General features: G+C 39.2%; 1 protein-coding gene across 1 annotated transcript; it reads right to left on the bottom strand.

The window, feature by feature from the left end:
* Window positions 1-1,309: 1,309 nt before the first annotated feature.
* Window positions 1,310-15,902, bottom strand: LOC128491333 (uncharacterized). The gene is made up of 6 exons (XM_053463648.1): window positions 15,527-15,902; window positions 6,390-6,424; window positions 3,526-3,653; window positions 2,976-3,036; window positions 2,367-2,482; window positions 1,310-1,445 (listed from the first exon to the last, which is right to left on the bottom strand). The coding sequence occupies exons 1-6, from the start codon at window positions 15,900-15,902 to the stop codon at window positions 1,391-1,393; spliced, it is 771 nt and encodes a 256-aa protein (XP_053319623.1). The 3' UTR covers window positions 1,310-1,390.
* Window positions 15,903-20,199: the final 4,297 nt, after the last annotated feature.

Genomic DNA, 20,199 nt, shown 5'->3' with positions numbered 1-20,199 from the left:
AAATCCATAATTCCTGTCTTAGCCTAGCCCTGCTCAGCACTCTGTCAGGGCCCACTATAGTCCATTCTGGCCCCCTTGGGCTTCATTATACTGTATACCTTTTTATTAATATAGATTATAGTTTTACTAACACATTTAATGCTATATTTCATGTATTTTCATATTTACATTTTGTTCAACATTGTGCAGTTCAAATGTATTTTTAAAATGATAAAGATTCTATTATTGGTTGTTTTTTCCATTTAAAAAGAAAATGAGGGTGAGTGATAACAAATTGCATTTCCGAATGGAAAAACCCCTTCAAAAGGGCAGGAAACTAACTTTGTTGTCCGAACACGAATGGACCAAAAATGAAACTATGTTTACAATTGGGTTTGTTCCATTTTGGTAGAAGTCTACCAAGTAGGGTTGGATAGCTTTTTTCCTTCTCTACATGAAATCATCATTTAATATTTATAATTTATACGTATCTAGAAGTAAATTCTTATTGTTTTACAAGTATATACCTTTACATTTATATATGTAAAATAATTTGGTTAATAATTTAAGGTTAACAAATTTCACCTAACCCTTGATCTTGCGCTTCAGGTTTCTTGCCTGAGCTGTTGTTACTCCTAGACGCTTCAACTTCATAAAAACAGCGTTTATAGTGGACAAAGGCAGATCTAGCAGGGTAGCATCCTATGACGGCACCACATTGAAAGTCAATGAGCTTTTCAGTACAACCCATTGTATTGCCAATGCTTGTCTATGGGGATATCATGCCTGTATGCTTGATTTTATATACCTGGTAGCTATGGATGGCTGAAACATATAGAATCAATAATTAGGAGTGGTGCTAGTCTTCATAAGAACATATACTTTTATGGTTTTGTGGTCAGCCTCAGAAGCTAGTCTTGCACTTTCTTTTTTTTATTGCGGATGATTTCAGCAGAGCCTTTACCACTTCATACAGCAGCTAAAGTAACCTGCTTTATGAAGCACACAAGACTTTTCATTTGACTGGGTTTACTTTTTCTTTCTAAAATATCCTATGAATCATAAAGGACTTGTAACATGGCATAGGTAAAACAGAGTCTGTAAATAGGGTGTAGTTTTGTTTTATATCCCCATAAAGTAAAAGACATGGTGGGGCTACCTAATTTACATTTAGTCCGCAAATTTTAGGATTTTTTTTACTGTCTACATATACCTACCATATGTTAGGTGGTGTATTGACTTTAAAGTGCACTGATCTTATAGCACCAATTTATTCCTAACTGGAGAAGCCAACGTAAACTGCCACCGTTTATAATAAGACACATATACAGACAGATATCTCATTTTTTATTTGCATAGGTGATTAGTAAAGGCCATTTGAGTTTCAATAACAGATTTTGGTTCATGTTATTCATCCTCTGTTGTAGTAACAATGCTCCGTAAAGAGAAGAGTCAAATCGGGATTACTGTAATAAAAAAAATATATGTATATCTGAAAAACTTAACCTTTAATATGTACAGATACAAGGTAAACCAGAAAACTGAGTTATGAATGTGTCCAAATCTAAACAGTATCTCCTGTCAACGTAAGCTGATGCCGTATCACGGACACAAACAAAGAGTGCCCAAGCTCTAGCTCCTAATAAAAACACTGTAACTGCAGTTAAATGCAGATTATAAGGCCATAGAGAGAGGAAAGTCTGCAGTAAAGTGCTAAGGGATCTAATCCTATTTCAACATTCCAGTGCTATACAACCAGCAAGACTGCTCCAGTGCAATTTAAAAACCTATGACGCCTGTTGGTTTGATATTTCAAAAGGTCAACAGAGAAGTTGTACATTCATCATCTTAAAATATGGTGGCTACAATTTAATTCATGATTGACAGAGTAAAATGCCTTCAAATATTACGGTGGGTTACTAAATTCAGCAGTGAATGGTAATAATAGCCTAATATTTGTATAGAGCCTTTTTCCGAATTGGACAGCAGCTGAATAGCAGTTATCATTACCCAAAGAATAGTACTAATTTATTGACTTCAGAAGGATGAAGGGGTGAGTTCACCCAGCGACCAAGAGATTTTTTGAATTGGCACTGCAGTTTTTACCACTTGGGCTATCTCACCTGCTCATCTTGAAATTTAGAGAAATTTGACGGTGTAAATAATAAGGGAGTGTCTTGGTAGTAAAGAATGTGTTAATGCTATTGCTGAAATTCTGTAGATTACTGTAACAATTTTTTTTTATTGTTTCATGAAAGCAAAGATAAAATAATAAACTTTAATCTTAACAGTAAAGCTTACATTTTGGAACTAAGGAGTATTTTGTATGGGATATGTCTTATATTAACATATAGAGAGTAACATATGTATCTGTATACAATACATACTTGTTTTGTGCATTGCAATATGAACACTTGTTGCCATAGGAAAACCCATCTGATCCACAATGGGGAGAATATTCCATGGTGCAGAAGTTTCTATCACGGTATGCTTCACAATCAAGCTAAAATTCAGATAGGAAATATTGGTTGAATCACTGTAACATTTACACTTTGATACTACGGAAACAAATTTACAGCTTTTTCCTGGTTTCCTTAATGCAGTTTAAAGGTTCTGTTCCACTTAGACAATACATTCATTTGTACTTTCTAGCGTTTTGAGCAAATATACATTAGAAGAACTGTATTTTCATTATTTCCTTGGAATGTTTAAGCACATTCAGTCAACACAAAAACATATATGGAGTCATTTAGTTTCCATGGCAACATTTGTGACTGCCAATGGATTTCACTGGAGGTGGTGGCTCCATATAGTGTTGCCTTGTATGTCTCACACCCACTATAATTTACCTTGTTATATATTGAACTTACTTAATGTATCCATCATTTATATAAATAAGTGTCGTCAGTAATTTCTACAGACACTATCATTAGAAAATTTAAGATAATGAATTGTGTTACAAATGTTATTATCATTACACGTAAAATGATACTCACTTTTTTCCCCTGAATATCACAGGATCCTTTATGTTTGATGCCAATAAACATCTTAAGTTTCCTAAGAAAATTAAAGCAATATAAAGAGTAGTTTCAAATTAATTTAAATGTTAACAAAAAGCTTGGGCTAGTTTGCAGTAATCAAAATACAACAATAATGATGTCATATACATAACTTTTGAGACGACTAAGAACGGCGGTCATTAAAAAAGGTATGTAAACAGAATCTAAGTATATTAAATCCATATAATTGGTTAGCTGTTAATTTTATTTGCCTTCTGTATATTCATTTATTAGATATATAGATATATACATATATATATATATATATATATATATATATATATATATGGACATAGTAATGTCACTAATACATACATTGCTTGAAGGATGAAACAATATTTGTTTCTGTGTAGTGAACACAATGTGCTCCACAAAATATCAGCTCTGCTGTATTTACAATACAGAAAATGTTCACAGAAATGTAAGGATTTAGGAGTGAAATCACTTGTCGCAACTAGAGATTTGAAATATATCAACATGCACTGACAATTTACTATCACACAGAAGGCATTCGTTGTTATAGGTGTGTCCATCGGTTCCGCACAATGGTTTGAACAGTCTATTGCATGCCACACCACCCAGTTCTGGATTTATAGTGTATATGCTACAGTCAATCTGCATAAAAAGCAAAAGGGAGAATATTTATTAAAGAGAATAAGTATTACACTATGCAATTAAAGGTACAGATACAGTATATATCCATAATTAATCATTACATCTTGTGTTATATAGAAAATAATAGAATAGCAATTATTTGGAAAAATGCATTCAATGCAAAGAAAATGTAATTAACTTATAAAAATAGTATTGCAGATTCCACAATATTCCTTTATGATGTCACACTCTGTTCATATAAATATAGTATTAATAATTTGAGATCATTGATATTATGTAGGTGACATAATATTGCTACAGCCATTGCACTTCAAGACACTTCCTTGTTGTCTAGAGGCTGTTCCAAGCAGGGCACTAGCTCCTGCGCAGCCTGTGACTGGGGATACAGGCACATGTGACATGGAGGGAAATTAAAGAAACAATGCAAGGAAAAGGGGAAGCAGAACAGCCAAAGAGCACCCGGCCACCTAAAGCCCTTTCTTCCTGACCGGGTGCAGATGGACACTGGGAGAGAGGAGTGGGCTCTGCACTGCAGAATCCCTGATATACATTGCCCCACTCTTCATCCCCAAGTTAAGTGTCGTGCAGGAGATGTTTTCGGCCAAACACATATCCCTGCATCTCTGATACAGCCAATACTGCAAGCACATTTTAATGTTGACCCTTTCCTGATGCTGATTGGGTGTTTCAAGCAGCCCATCAGTGGTAACAAATGGTGGACTGTGGAGGAAGAAAGCAGCTGTGTGTTTTTGTTTTTTTCCTTATTTACAAAGAATGCATATTAACCCCTTAAGGACAATAGGGGTTTTTACTCGTAGTATATTGTGGGACAATGGCTCTTTTAACGTTTTTCGGTGTTGCTGTTTAGCTGTGATTTTCTTCTTTCTCATTTCGTGCTCCCACACATATTATATATTGTTTTTTTCAGGACAAACAGGGCTTTCTTTAGATACCATTCATTTTATCATATCATCTAATTTACTATAAAAAAAATGATAAAATATGGGGATTTTTTGTTAAAAAATTACTTTTTCTCACTTTTTAAACAGAAAACTTTTACTCATCTGCAAAAACTAATGAAAAAACCTACTAAATAGATTCTACTATTTGTCCTGAGTTTAGAAATACCCAATGTTTTTATGTTTTTTTGCTTTTTTCTGCACGTTATGGGGCAATAATTACAGGTAGAGTTTTGCTATTTCAAAACCTTTTTTTCCAAATCTGGTCATTATTCCCCCCATGTGCCATTTCGGGTATCTTTGAAGCCGGCCAATGCAATTTACCCCATCAAATCATATATTTTTAAAAACTAGACACCCCAAGGTATTTGAAATGCTGGTATTTTAACCCTTTCCATGCACTAATTCTACCACTACCCTTTGTGAAACTTTATGGTAGTAATTATTTTTGTATTTTTTTCACACATGTTGTACTTCAGGTATAAATCTATGGCTCCTGGTATATGTCCGTGTCACACAACACCCCAATATGTGTTCAGTAACATCTCCTGAGCGCAGCGATACCCCCCATGCATGGGTTTGTAGGGTTATTTGGGAGGTAAAAGGCCGCCTTTGTGAGGTGTGTATTTTCTTGCCATTTAGACATCTGCCCCATGTCCCATATTTGGGACATCTTTGAACCCGGCCAATTCAATTTACCCCATCAAATCATATATTTTTTAATACTAGACACCCTATGGGCATTTGTAATGCCAATATTTTAACTCTTTCCATAATGGAATTTTTGTAAAGATAAAAAATTTTAGGACTTGCTTGTTAAAAATTTTTTTTTTTTTTTTGGTGACAGTGGGGATTTTTACATGTTACCATATTTTTGACATTTTTTTTGAAACATTTTTTAATTTTTTTTTTTTTTTTTTTTTTTTTTACTTACTAGTCACTCATTAGTGAGCTGGGCTCCATTGACCTTGCATGGTTGGATGCAGTACCTGCATTCAACCTGCAGGAGGAGCTCGAGAGTTCTCAAGAGGGTCTGAATAGACCCTCTGTGAACTGATATCTATTGCTGATGCCATCCTGTGAATGACGGCAACGTCATTCACAGGATGGCACTTGTGGTTGCTCCTCGGAGCAATCACAAGGCGATCGGGGGTCGGGGGGTTGTGTTGCTGCATGCCTCGATACTGAGGCATGTCAGCAACACAGTTTATGCTTAGGAAGCGATTCCGATCGCTTCCTAAGCAGTTTTAGCCGGGCGCCGCCGCGATCTTTGATGATCGGTGCGGCGGCGGCCATTTTTCTTCCGGGGAGGGCTGCCAAGGGCTGCCCTCCCCGGATCCACGGTCAGCCTCACTTGTGAGGCTTCCGTGGATGCTGCAAAGCTATTTAACGGCAGCCCGTACATGTACGGGCATTGTCGTTAACCCCTTGCACGGCAACCCCGTACATGTACGGGGATTGTCGTTAAGGGGTTAAAGTAGTACTTTAATATGCATTCTTCTTTAGAGAGGGTGTGAGGGAAATCAGACTTTTCACATATACAGAATATCTTTCAGTAAACAGTATATTTTCTATAATGTCTGCTATATGTTTATGCACTCATGGCAATGGAAGCAGACCTATTCAAGAAAGTAACGTTTCAGTTTTTTAAAGTAGTAGATGTAAAGAAACCTCCACATTATGAGACCTTAATAAATGATCTACAATGTCATAAAATAATTAAGCAAATTACAATGCAAATGCTGCCTTAACTTAGTGTGATAAAAATGCTACAAACCTCATATCCAGTCTCCCGTGAGTAACTCTTAACACCTAAGAAGAAAAAAACAAACATTAGTATGTTAAGCAAAAACAGAATAAAATTTTGTATTCAATAAAACTTACACAAAAAAACTATATATTAAAAAAGTTTTCATACCAGAGAAGCTGGCGAGTGCCACAACAACCAGAACAATGACAGAATTCATTGTAATTTATTGTAAGATATTCTGCAATCGGTCTGGGTTTTTATATGTGTATTCTAAAGTGGTTTACTGAAGGCAGGGCTAATTTGAACATACATCTTAAAACCTATCCAAGCCACGTAATCACAAAATCTAGATGAGCTTTTTTTTTAACCCCTAAACGGCTAAAGTTTTTTTTTGTTAGCCCTTTTGCTATCTAGTTTTCAAGCATAATTTCCATCTCTGTTATGTAGGTTAACACAAATTATATGTTGTTTTTCAGGAGAAGTAGGTCTTTTTTTTTTTAGAAACATTAACTATATAAACTATCATTCAGTGCAAAAACATATTTAAAAAATGGGAAACTTTTAGAAAAAAAAATGTTTTCATGGTCTTACCTAAAAAAAAATTCAAACATGGTTGATTTTTTTCAGTTGGTTATGTAATATTATTATTAATATGTATTAAGGTTTCGTTTTACTCAAAGGTGTTACATTTATACATCTACAGAATGACTTCACCAGATATACTATTCTGTTGAAAATGTGTAATTAATTGGCTGAGGCACCCCAAAAAAAAAAAAAAAAGCATTTCCCCATGTCCCAATCCTATTTAAACATGCATCTGGATTTGGGATGAGTAAAATAATAATAAATTATGCAGAAGAAAGTTGTGGCAGTTGAGGGTTTCCTACTTTCTATGTATGTCTCTTGTTTGGAATGGTTGTGTCCTGACACATTTTATTAGTCAGGTGATTTTTGTGTGCAAGGATGAGGGCAAAATTATGGGGCCAACAAATACATGGTAACAATTCTGCACAAAACTAAGACAATGTAATAATAAGTAACTTGCATGTACTTCATAATAACCAAAGTCATTAGAATAAGATATCTTTGATGTTAGTTCAAATGTCCGACTTTTGCCCCAAATTGTTGCCGGACCCCTAAAATATCTACCACATGAGCTGCAAGGAGTACTTATGCCCCTGCATGTGAGTTTTAAGGGAAAAAATGCACATGGAGGGTACTGTGTGTAGTTCAGAATTACTCCAATGGTGATGTACAGGAAAAGGTTAAACAGAGTGGCAGACAACACAAGCAAAGTCCAGAAAACAAGAAGAAACAAGAAGTCCATATAACAAGAAGAAACAAGAAGTCAAAACACCTAGTCTCCACAATGAAGACACCAGAACCACTGAGCATAGAGTAGTGTCTGTTTTAATGAATTTTATGCAGAATGTTGGTGCCAAGAGCACAGGATGTTGGGTGGAGTGTCTATGCATAATTCATGTTGCAGTGGTCATGTCTACGCATTCAGTTTGGCAGCCATAGTTGGGCACTGTGTATGTATGTGTATGGCAAAAGGACCACAAAGATAAGAAGAATGATACAAATATTAACCCTCAACTATTCTTTCCTCTGTGGATTTCTGCATATATATATATATGCCATGGTTACATAACAATTTGCAAAAGATAAATCAGATAACTAAATGAAATGATCTATTATGTCTTCTTTAGAACAATTTACACAACGCATCTTAAAGTACATAAATCCAATGTTTATGACAAAACAATAACTGACAGACAAAAACAAACTGCTACATTAGATACAATACAATACTATTATAGTCTATTTAGCAGTCTTTTTATTAGCTTTTTTAGATCGGTAAATGTTTTTTCAAATAAAAGTCAGAAAAAATATTTTTACATTTTATTATTTTTGTATGGTAAATTAGATTGTATGACCAAAATAATGGTATCTAAAGAAAGATACACTTTTAAAAGAACATTTATTAGTGCTCCAACTATGAACCACTAGTTAATACCAGAGAGGTCCAAGACTAATTAAGAAGGAAACTAGCAGTGAAGCCAAGTCACTATCTAAAAACCTTTATATTGAAATGGAATCCATAGAAAAAGTTGCAGGAAAGTATATGTGAACCCTTGAACTACCTGGAATTCTTCATTTAAGTAGTTGTTAACTTTGATGTGATCTCACAATAGACAAAGTCTTGGACTAATAACACACAAATAATTATGCGTTTTCATTGAAAATACTATGAAAAAAAATTAGAGTCCAAAAAGTAAATTTGAGTCAGGAGTCCAATAAATGGAGGTGTTCGTCAGAGCTGCCCTATTAGAAAACACACATAAAGTTTGAGCTTGTTATTCACAAGAAACAATCCCTGGTGTGAACCAAGGCCCAAACAAAGATCTCTGAATAAGATTATGAATTGTTGACTTGCTTAAACCTGGAAAGAGCTACAAAAGATTCTGGGCCTGTCTAGGCAGGAAATAAAATGTTAAATAAGGTGATAAAAAAAAAATAAAACATCACAACTATGTTTATCAAAAAGGAGTGGTATTGCTGTGGTCCCATAGTGAAAAAGAGATGGCATTATAAATGAACAACGAGGCAGATACTAAATAACAGTATAATCAAACTGTAAAGCTATAGCCAACTTTAGTTATCTTAAACTATTTGCACTGTGAAGGTTCATTGCTCATATGTCTCTAATCCTGGGATTTAAACATATCAGGTCCCATAACTAAAGCAGCATTACAAAGAATACAATGGTTTAATAGAGCATGTGATCCCTATGCTTACAAAGCTCTGTTTAATTATCAATATCCCCACCTTTATTAAACACAACATGACAATTGTAAATCCGTATCATACGTTATAGTATGTACTCCTGGCTGCAGGATTCTACATTGTTGGATTAAAATAATCTACAAATTCTGTCAGTTCCCATAAAATAAATTTGGCTCAATTTCTTTCAGTTATTAGTCTAGACATTGGTGTCCAGGGCCGGACTGGGACTGAAAAGCAGCCCTGGAAACATTTGGAGAGCAGCCCCATATAGTTTATCTCGCGATTGAGCTCTTATACCCACACGCACCCCTTATACATACCCGAGTCACACTATTTGCCATACAAATAACTATAAAACATTCTTTTTATCATATTATTTGTATTAAAATACGAGAAAGCAAAAGTGTTAAAAGGCCCTAATAAATGAAATATATTACACATAATGGAATCAAAACATTTACTACTGCAAACGTGGCATATAGGGGGTTAAAAGGCATTTCTGGAGACAGAGTGGCATAAAGGGGGTTAAAAGGCATACCATGGGGCACTCCAGAAAAGCCTTATGCCCCCCCCATATGCCACTCTGCCTCCCTGATGTGCCTTATACCCTCCTATATGCCCCTCTGCCCCATGATATGCATTTTAACCTCCTATATGCCACTTTGCCTCCAGAAATGCCTTGTAGCCCATATATGCCACTCTGGCATTTAGGGGGTTAAAAGGCATATCATGGAACAGAGTGGCATATAGGGGTATAAGGCATTTCTGGAAGGAGAGTGGCATATAAAGGGGCATAAGGCATATCAGGGAGGCAGAGTGGCATATGGGGGGCATAAGGCTTTTATATAAAAAAATATTATACAGTTTGTTAAAAAATACATTTGTTTACTGACCTTCTACTTCTTCCACTTTGGGGCTTTTTTATCCTGGCCTCCGTCCTCTGATAGCTGCAGGCCGCCGTTTTCTATGTAAACAGGATGTCAGTGACAGGACATCCGGTGCTCCAGCAGTCTGAGTGCGAGGGGGCGGAGTTTTCACCCCTCACGCTCCTCCCATCACTATGCGGCCATCAGATTAATGGAAATTTTATCGAAACGGCCGATGCGTGCTTTTTTAAATTGAATATGCCGGATCGGCTTGCCATATAAAGTAAAATAAAAAAAAGTATTAAAGTAGCTCCGGCCGGCGGTGTCAGCACGCATCGGCCGTTTCGATTAAATTTACATTAATCTGATGGCCGCATAGTGATGGGAGCAGCGTGAGGGGTGAAAGGTCCTGCGAGGGGGCGGAGCTTTCACCCCTCACACTGCTCCCATCAGTAGGCGGCCATCACACACGGCCGCTGAGTGCTGATGCCGCCGGCCGGCGCTGCTTTAATACTTTAATAAAAAAAAGAATTGAAGTGGCGCCGGCCGTTTAGATTAGATTTCGGGCAGCCGCCCGGCGCTGCTTTAATACTTTAATAAAAAAAAGAATTGAAGTAGCGCCGGCCGTTTAGATTACATTTCGGGCAGCCGCCCGGCCTACGAATCTGCCGGCCCACCGGGAAATTTCCCGGTATCCCGGTGGGCCAGTCCGGCCCTGTTGGTGTCTACAGATCATATGGTGGCTCTTGCCAGTTTCTAAATACCACTGGTTTCATTAAAAGAGAGAAACATCAAATTTGCTCTGCTATTGTACTCACTTGCGAAAAAATGCCAAATGTTTTACAAAATATAACACCATCTCCTATAGAATTAGATCTTTTCAAATAGTAAGTATTGGAGATTTTCGTCTGATACACTTTATTTAAGTTCACAAAACCAAAGAATAAAATCAACTACTCACCTATTTCCCTGATCACACAGATGTCAAAGGTAGTAGTTCTCTAGCGCGAGCGGTCTTGCTGGTGTTGTGGGCGGGAGTGGGCAGTAAGGCACTGTACCTGCGGGTCCCAGTAATCCCGCGCAGGCCCGCGAGGCTGCTTTCGCACTGCTCCCTTATGGTGTCTCTTCTCTTGCTCCGCCCAGGAACAAAGCGGAGTTCCTGGGCGGAGCAAGAGAAGAGACGCTGTGAGGGAGCAACTCGAGGGCAGCCTTGCGGGACTGCGCGGGAAATCTGCAGTTCAGGTAAGGGTGTGGGCGTGATTGGCCACAAATGTGGCGGGAGCAGGCGGGATTGGGCACACATGTTGCAGGAGCGGAACACCTACATTGCGGGAGCAGGCGGGATTGGACCAAAAATCAGCGGGAGGGAGCGGGATTAAAAAAGCAGTCCCGTGCAGGGCTCTACTTCTTAGCTCTGGCTACCCAGTGCCTTCCCTTGCGGGAGGTGGCCAGGACTGCCCACTGACGTCGGTGGGTGGTCCCGTTGACGTCGGTGGGCGGATCAACTGACATCATGGGAAGCACCCCCATTTAAAGGGGAAATTGGCGGGGAGCGGGGCATGTCAAGACCCCACGACCCGGAGGATTCGGCTGTTGACCTGGAGAACCGTTGCTTCACCCACAGATCTCTGTGGCAAACCCAGGTATGATTATGAGCTGGCCAGACAGATGTCTGATTTCTAAAGGTTATCACATCCTGCCACCTGCAATGTAATGACAGCTATCAGAGCAGTCCAACCCTTGCATGTTACAGCTGCCTGTCAAGTCATAATAAGTCTAGATAAATGTGAACATAAATAAAATGAAAACAAATTCTAGATTTCTTCATTGCTAGTTGTATCTACTGTATGATTTAATCTCACAGGGAACAACTCATTGTAATGTATCTGTAATGTATCTGTATCTGTAATGTAATGTAATTGTAATCTATACATTCTAGAAAAGCAAAGGTAATTTTATAAGTTTGCATCTTTAAGTTGACAGAAATTCACTGTAGTCTGTAAAAGCAGTATTTGCCTCTCTTTCTGTAGAAGTGTATTCACATATGCCATCAAATCGAAGCAATGGGTTTCCATGAAGAGCACTTTACACAGAAATATTCTGCAGGGTACGAGGATTCAAGGAAAAAAAGAAGCAGTTTCAAAAAACAAACATTCCTTTAAGAATAAACAAAAAAACCTTTATTATTTTATTAACCATTTCTTTACTGAGGGGGCTTTTTACTGAAAAACCCGAATATTCTTTCACATTTTTACGATATGTCATTTCTTTGTGTACCCATGCAAATTATATATAGCTTTTTCGAGGACAAATAAGACTTGCTTTTGAAAACATTCTTAGATGTATAGTCCAACATTTAATATGAATAATATGGTAAAACATAAAAAGAAAAAATATTTTTGTATGATTTTGATATGATTTATGATTATAATTGTCACTAAAATAGTTGCGTTGGTCATGAATATTCTTAATTACCATATTTGCTCGATTATAGGACGACCCTGATTATAAGTCGACCCCCCAAAATATGAATATTAATTTAGGAAAAAAGAAAAAGCCTGAATATAAGACGACCCTAAAGGAAAAAAGTTTTACCAGTAAATGTTAATTCATGTAAACTATGTGAACAATTGTTTGTTAATAAAAGCTATGATTGAGAAAAATATTTTGTTTTTATTTCCTTTTTTTACAACCTGCCCCCCCAGTTATGCCTTATACCCCCTATATGCCACTGTGCCCCATGATATGCCTTTTAACCCTCTAAATGCCACTGTGCCCCATGATACGCCTTTTAACCCTCTATATGCCACTGTGCCCCATGATATGCCTTTTGACCCCATATGTGCCACTCTGCCTCCAGAATTGCCTTATACCCCTATATGTCACTTTGGCATTTAGGGGGTTAAAAGGCATATTATGGGGCAGAGCGGCGTATAGAGGGTTAAAAGGCATTTCTGGAGGCAGAGTGGCATTAAGGGGGTTAAAAGGCATTTCACAGATCACTCTGTAGAGAGCTCTACACGCTGCCCGGACTAAGCACCGGGGACTCAGAAGCACCGGGAAGTTGGGGGGGGGTATAACACAGGAGGATCCAGGTCCCCTGCATCGCTGCGGGGGATCTGGATCTTAGTCTCATAGTCAGACCTATTTGAGGTCTGATTATAAGACGACCCCGATTATAAGACGAGGGGTATTTTTCAGAGCATTTGCTCTGGAAAAAACCTCGTCTTATAATCGAGCAAATACGGTATATTTTGTTTCTTGAGTTCAGAAATACCTTATATGTATACAATTCACACATATGTCGGTCAATACATTGCTGTATCAAAAGTCCTGCATTATTTTACAGTCAGTAAACTGGTTTGCAATGGAAATCATGAACAAAAAGCATGAATGACCCAGCAAGTATGTATTCACTAGGAGCATTTATTCACTTGTCATCACCAATCTCTGTGAAAGTAATGCACACTGCTACTATAGTCATGATGTTCCATACCATCATTATAGTACACTTTTGGATTAAAAACACTAATACCAATACTTAGCAAACTCAAATTATCCCATGTGAAACTTCCCTCTAGTGGTCAAATTAAGCAAAATTGATGTTAAAGGTATATTTTCATATTCATATGAAACAACAATAAGTACGGTATTTATATAGCGCTTTTCTCCCGGTGGGACTCAAAGCACTTATACAGGTATATGCATACAAGAGAATAAGAATTAATTATCTGAAGGAATGGGAGAAAAGATGGGTTTTAAGCCTTTTTTTGTTCGCACTTTGGGTATTGAGAGAAGAGACATATGTGTGGATCGAAGGGGGCGATCAGGGATGTAGTGTGTTAATAGCTATTTCAGGTAACAGGGTCCCTGGTCCTTTAGGGCTTTAAATGACAACGTGCCTATCTTAAAGTGAATTCTCCATTTGATAAGGAGCCAATGAAGAGACCGTAAAATAGGTTTAATATGGCATGAGCGGGGTTGATTTGTTAATAGCCTGGCTGCTGCATTCTGAGCCAACTGCAGTTTGTTAAGTTCTTTTTCTGGCCTACATACAGTGCATTGCAATAGTCCAGATGAGATGTCACAAATGCATGGGGATTAGGGTGGCAGTATCCTCTGGTGGAATTAGGTGCTTTATCCTGGCTATTTTCATCAGGTGGAAGAAGGCAGATTTTGTTGCAGCAGAGATTTGACGTTTAAGTGACAAACCACTGTCAATGAATACTCCAAGATTTTGCACTTCACTTGACCTGAGTAGCTCTGAACCCCCCTGAATTCTATGCCAGTTTGGTTAGTATTTCCTAGAATCGGCGCAGTTATCCTTTGTCCCCTGATCAACAGGACTTCTGTTTTATCAGGATTTACCTTTAACCTGCTAGCTTGCATCCATTCTAGGAGATCTGCTAAGCATCTGTTGAAAAGAGATGTTGGATTCTTAGTTCCTGGTGTAAAGGAACGGTAGAGCTGCGTGTCATCTGCATAGCAGTGATATCTTAATCCATGTTGTCTGATGATGTCCCCAAGTGGCAGCATGTATATGGCAAATAGAGTGGGAGATGAAATGGATCCTTGTGGTACTCCTTGTGGGAGCTGACGAACACAGTCCTGATGACACCCTCAGTGACCTGTTTGTGAGGAAGGATTTAAACCATGTTAGAACTGTGCCTCCCAGCCTGCATAGGTATTGCAGCCGCTCAATAAGAATCTTATGATCAATGGTGTCAAATTAGGATTGAATGATCACCCTTGTCTCTTGCCATCAGGAGGTCATTCAGAACGCAAACCAGGGCAGTTGCAGTGCTATGACGTTTTCTGATTGGAAAGAATCAAAGATATTATTACTTGACAGATGGGCCTCTAGTTGCATTAACACACATTTTTCAATGACTTTTCCCAGAAAACGGAGGTTGGAGACGGGCCTATAGTTCGTTAAGTAAGGAAGAGGTTTCACGATTGCTTCTTTCAGTAAGTCTGGAAAAACTCCGGAGTCCAGAGAACATTGGACTAATTTTGTAAAAACTGGGCCTACTGTTTCTGAGCATGCAGGGAGGAGATATGTAGCTGCAGAATCTAAGGCACAGGTGGTTGCTCGCAGGTTTTGTTAGATTGAGATTTCTTCCTTGCCCAGGATGTTAAAACTTGTCCACAGGGTGGGGGAATTTGAACCCTCGTTTTTGTACCTCTGTAATGTCTTTGGCTGTCCTTCTGCAATAGAGGTCCAGATGTAAGCTATCTTAGCTGAAAAGTAGGCTGCAAAATCTTCACATTTGGACTGTGAGATTTGTGGAGGCATGCAGGCAAGATGGCTTGCAGAGCCTTTCTACTGTGTGGAAGAGCTGGGCCGGTTTGTTGTGCGCAAGGCTGATTTCACGAGACAGGAACGTAGATTTTTTCTTAGTTACTGTGAGTTACTAGTTACGCTTATCATCCTGGTTGTGTGTTTTACGCCACCTTCTTCCAAGCTTAAGGCCTTTTTTCTTCAGCATTCTGATGGTGTCATCAAACCATGGCAGATGGTTTTTATAGGTTCAATGCGAAGCAGAGCAAGGCTGCTCAAGGTATCGCTCACCCTCTTATCATACTGTTGGACTAATAAGTTAGGGTCTTTGCAGGTGCCCAGTAATTCTGTTAGGTCGAGGTTTAATAAAAAGATTGGTGAAGTCAAACCCTTTAATGAGCGGCATTTTGCTAGCCTTGGAGGAAGAAGTTTGGCTAGCTCTGAGGAGATGGAGAAGTTTAGACATTGATGATCTGACCATACTACTGGGTTTACTTTTACAGCAGGGCTTTTAAGTTCAAGTTGGAACACCGGGTCGAGTATGTGGCCTCTTTTATGAGTGGCAGACATGACAGTTTGTGTGAAGCCAAGACTACTCATCATGTTTAGGAGATCCTGCCCAAATTGGGAATCTGTGTCATCAATCCAGGAATTGAAGTCCCTCAGGATTAGCTGAATATTTAACCCCTTCAGTTCATGTACATCCTAAAAAAGCATTCACTAAAGTCCCTGGACTCCTGACCGATCGTTTTTAACGGCCGCCATCGCAAGGATCTGTCTTGACCCTGCTGGTTGATCACACACACATTGCAATCCCCAATGCAAGTCTATGGAGAGTTGCTTTGCGATCACAGTGTGATCAATGCAGGGGGATCGCAGGGAAGAGATTGAGAAATAATGTTCCTCCCTCTTCCCACAAGTGGAAAAACAAGAAAAAGTATCTTTTTATTTATTTAGAAAAAAATTATAAACAAGTGAGCTAAGTGATATCATTGTGACATCACTGGCATAACATGATGTCAGAGAGGTACCTAGAGAGATCTCTATACCTTCTGCACAGATAACAGTGCAAAATTCAAAAACCTTACATCGCACTACCCTAGCCTTAAATATAAAAACCATAACCCCCTGCCCCGTTCACTACCAAAACTATTAAAAATACTACCGTATAGGGTACTATGTAAGGGATGGATGTGGCTCTTGGGGTATGTCAGGAGAAGACTCCTCCTCAATGTGACCAGAGGGAACCTTATGTGCAAAAGAAATTCTACAATATTTTTTTTTTTACATACTAGCACTCAGAATTAGTTTGTGCCAGTTATATAGTTTCAAATAAAAGCCCTTTTTGTTCTGAAAAAAGGATGCGTAATCTGTGTGGGTACATCAAACATGGAAAAGGGGAATCCTTACTGAAACTCACATATGCGCACATACATTGTGCAAAAAGTTTCTTCTTTTTGGAGCATATGTTCTCTGTCTGCCATTAGTACCCTTCACAAACCAATAATAGCCTGCACTCTGCGAGCTGGGACCCTCTGAGGAAGCCTGACGGCGTAACGCGTCAGGGTTCTGTGCCGCACTTGGGCTCCACCCATTTGGTCTATTTGTTTTTATACACATTTTAACACTCTCTTGTATATTATTGTATTGAATCGCCCATTTATTGCATCTACCTGCCTCTTTTGTATTGTATTATTGCAGTATCACCTTCTTTTCTTTTAAGTGCTTTCACCAATAATACTCCAAACTTAAGTTAACAGTTGTGCACAGTTTTTGTTATTTCCATCTGATTCTTAATTAATTAAAACTTCCTCTACTGTTAAAAAAAAACCTAACAGTCCACATACACCTAAATAAAATCTCTAATGAATCCTCGTTTTGGTACTAGTAAAGGGGAGAGTCAGGCTCCATCCACCACCAGCATTTCTAATTGGAACACAGCCTTTGCGTCAGTTAAGTCAGGCAAGTACTTCAGTCGCTATGTCCAACACACCACCTTGTAGTAGTAACAGTAGGCCAAGTTCTCTTGAGTATCATTTAGGGAATACTTGCTGTCCTTGTTCAGTACTCCTCCTTCCACTGGTAGTTACCACCACCTGTACTGTAAATACGCTATTAACAACCACTGTTACTGCTAGTAACAGTGCTAATCCTAATAATTAATTTTATTATTCTAATACTAAACATAATGAATTGTATTATTTAATTTATAAATATTAGGTTATTCTTAATATATATATATATATATATATATATATATATACCGTATTGGCCCGAATATAGGCCGCACTTTTTTCCCCCACTTTAAGTCTTTAAAGTGGGGGTGCGGCCTATATTCGGGGTCTAGCGCCCGACACCCGGGACATGCAGTCCCGGGCGCCGGGCAGGCAGCGGGGTTAGGATACAGATCCCCCGCAGCGGTGCAGGGGACCTGTATCCTACTGTCTGATACGCTCAGACAGCCTCCCCTGCCAGCACTTCTCTCGGGGGGGGTGCCGGCACGGGAGGTTGTCTAAGCGTCCGCACGATACCTTTTACACCCCACCCCCCCGACTTACCAGAGAAGACTCCCGGGCGTCTTGCAGGGCTGGCGGAAGACATCTACGCAATACGCGTATACAACTTCCGGTGCCGGCACTTCCGCCAGCACCGGGAGTTGTATACGCGATTTGCATAGATGTCCCCCTCCGGCCCCGCAAGACACCCGGGAGTCTGCTCTGGTAAGTCGGGGGGGGGGGACAGAGTGGCAGCGTATCTCGGGGGGGGGGACAGAGTGGCAGCGTATCTCGGGGGGGAGGACAGAGTGGCAGCGTATCTCGGGGGGGAGGACAGAGTGGCAGCGTATCTCGGGGGGGGAGGACAGAGTGGCAGCGTATCTCGGGGGGGGAGAGGACAGAGTGGCAGCATATCTCGGGGGGGGGGGGACAGAGTGGCAGCATATTTTTTGGTGCTTTTTTTAAAGAAAAAAACTTTTTCTTTAAAAAAGCACCAAACTTTTAGGGTGCGGCCTATATACGGGGGCGGCCTATATCCGAGCCAATACGGTATATATATTATAATTATTAGGTTATATAAACTGATAGGTTAAGTCTAAGGGTAGTAGTGAACTGGTTAATCTTTAATATGTGATAATAAAGCATTGATTTTATTTAATTAATTTCATTAACACCTATTAAAAATGAAGATCATTTAACCAGTCTACTGTTATCCTTAACTTAAAACCTATAACTCTAAGCTAATGTTGACCTTCTTTCCTCCATCCATTAGTCTCAAATTCCCTATTTAACATCTTCCAACACGTGTATTTCTTGTTTCCATTGCAACCGGCCAAACAAATTAGATTTCCCGAAATCTAAACCGCTGGCCGAATTTCGTCTAAACCGAAGACGGGGACAGGCAAATTTCTTCGAATACAAAGATCCCCCCACCCCAAAAAAAAAAGAAAACACACACAAAAACGTTCTGCCAGTGCCCATGTCTATTACTCATACCAGAACAGGAAGGAGTCAGTTGCAGACCCCGAGATCATAAAAAGTTCTTGTATTCATTCTGGAGACTGAAAACAAGCAGGCCAATTAAAAAGCCTATAGGATGGCATACTGCCCAATTTTTAAAATGGCCTGAGAGGGGTACTTGTCTTTACTAGGGATTGTGGTGATGGGCGCAACCTGTGCTTTACCTCGACTTTACTATGTGACCTACCAGTGTCTATGTACACAAGTAAGGCATTTAGAAAACAAAACCGCATTACTTACAAAATGTAAATTGTAACCCCTTTGCTATCCTGACACACCAAACACAAAAAAGTCATAATTTGCGGAAAAATGGAGACAAAAGTTGAACACTTGGAATATACGGGCCAGAATCCAGACAGAAAGCAGTTAAATAATGCTACACTAACTCCTAAAAATACTGGACATCTCTTAGCATCTACCACCCGGAAGTCTCAAACGGACCCGTACTCGTTTACCCTCAGACGTCTGCGACTGAGAGTGCGCGAGACTATGGTAGGCGGCCTCAAGAGATGACGTCACTGTCCCGCCGTGTTTCTACTGTCCTTACGTTGGAGAGCGCGCAGGCGCAGTTTACCACGCAGGCGCAGAATGAAAGAAAGAAGAAGGAAAAAAAAAAAAACACTCAATATGGAACCCGGCTAATTCTATATGCTCCATAGTTCCGTTCATTACCACCGGTGATCGGTAAGAGAGCGAAACGTGTGCTTTTAAAAGAGCGCATTGCTAGTTTTCATTACACTTCACCGCAGGAGTACTAAGGAAATTACAGGCGATCGTCTTTATGTACATTGTGTCTGTGTTTGCAAAGCAGTTGTAACCAGTAGCAAGAAAATGAAACAGAGCTTATTAATATACAAATATACGTCAGTGCAAGATTATATGTAACCACCCAACGGTTCTTTCAACTGCTTGACGCATTTTGACGTGTAGGATCAGTATTTTGAGGTAAGATACAGAAGTTGTTAGTATTATTCATTTGAAGGAAGCATAATATGTGTAGAAGATAGAAAGAGGATGCCTTAGAAACATTTAAATACATAAAATGATTTAACACTAGATGCTTTGAGTTAATGCACTGTGAGGGCGGTGCATAAGTGCAGCAGCCTCCCAGCAGAAGTGGTAATTAAACATTCATGGTATAGACATCTGGCTATCCTGAATCTAAGACAACGCGAAAGGCTGATTGAAGTCCAAGTCTTGGTCCGGTAAAATGGGCAGACTAGATGGACCGATTGGTTCTTTTCTGCCGTCAAGTTTTGTTTCCACATTTATTGCTAAAAAGCCATTTCATGCGAGTGTGAGACAGACTATTTTATGTGCCTGCAGCCCGCTCATCGATCAGAGAAGAAAGCCTGGGTTAGCTGTGCATGTTTAAGCAGGTTCTT

This window comes from Spea bombifrons, chromosome 4, assembly GCF_027358695.1.
Source record: "Spea bombifrons isolate aSpeBom1 chromosome 4, aSpeBom1.2.pri, whole genome shotgun sequence".
NCBI lineage: Eukaryota > Metazoa > Chordata > Amphibia > Anura > Pelobatidae > Spea > Spea bombifrons.
The sequence above is the reverse complement of the archived record's forward strand: the minus strand, read 5'-3'. Positions and strand labels throughout refer to the sequence as shown.

Coding starts and splice junctions, on each gene's coding strand:
- LOC128491333 (XM_053463648.1), bottom strand. CDS start 15,902: ATGATGAGTAGTCTTGGCTTCACACAAACTGTCATGTCTGCCACTCAT. Junction 3,037..3,525: donor CTTCTGTGTGATAGTAAATT/GTCAGTGCATGT, acceptor TAATTTTCTTAG/GAAACTTAAGATGTTTATTG. Junction 2,483..2,975: donor GTGATATTCAGGGGAAAAAA/GTGAGTATCATT, acceptor TCTGAATTTTAG/CTTGATTGTGAAGCATACCG.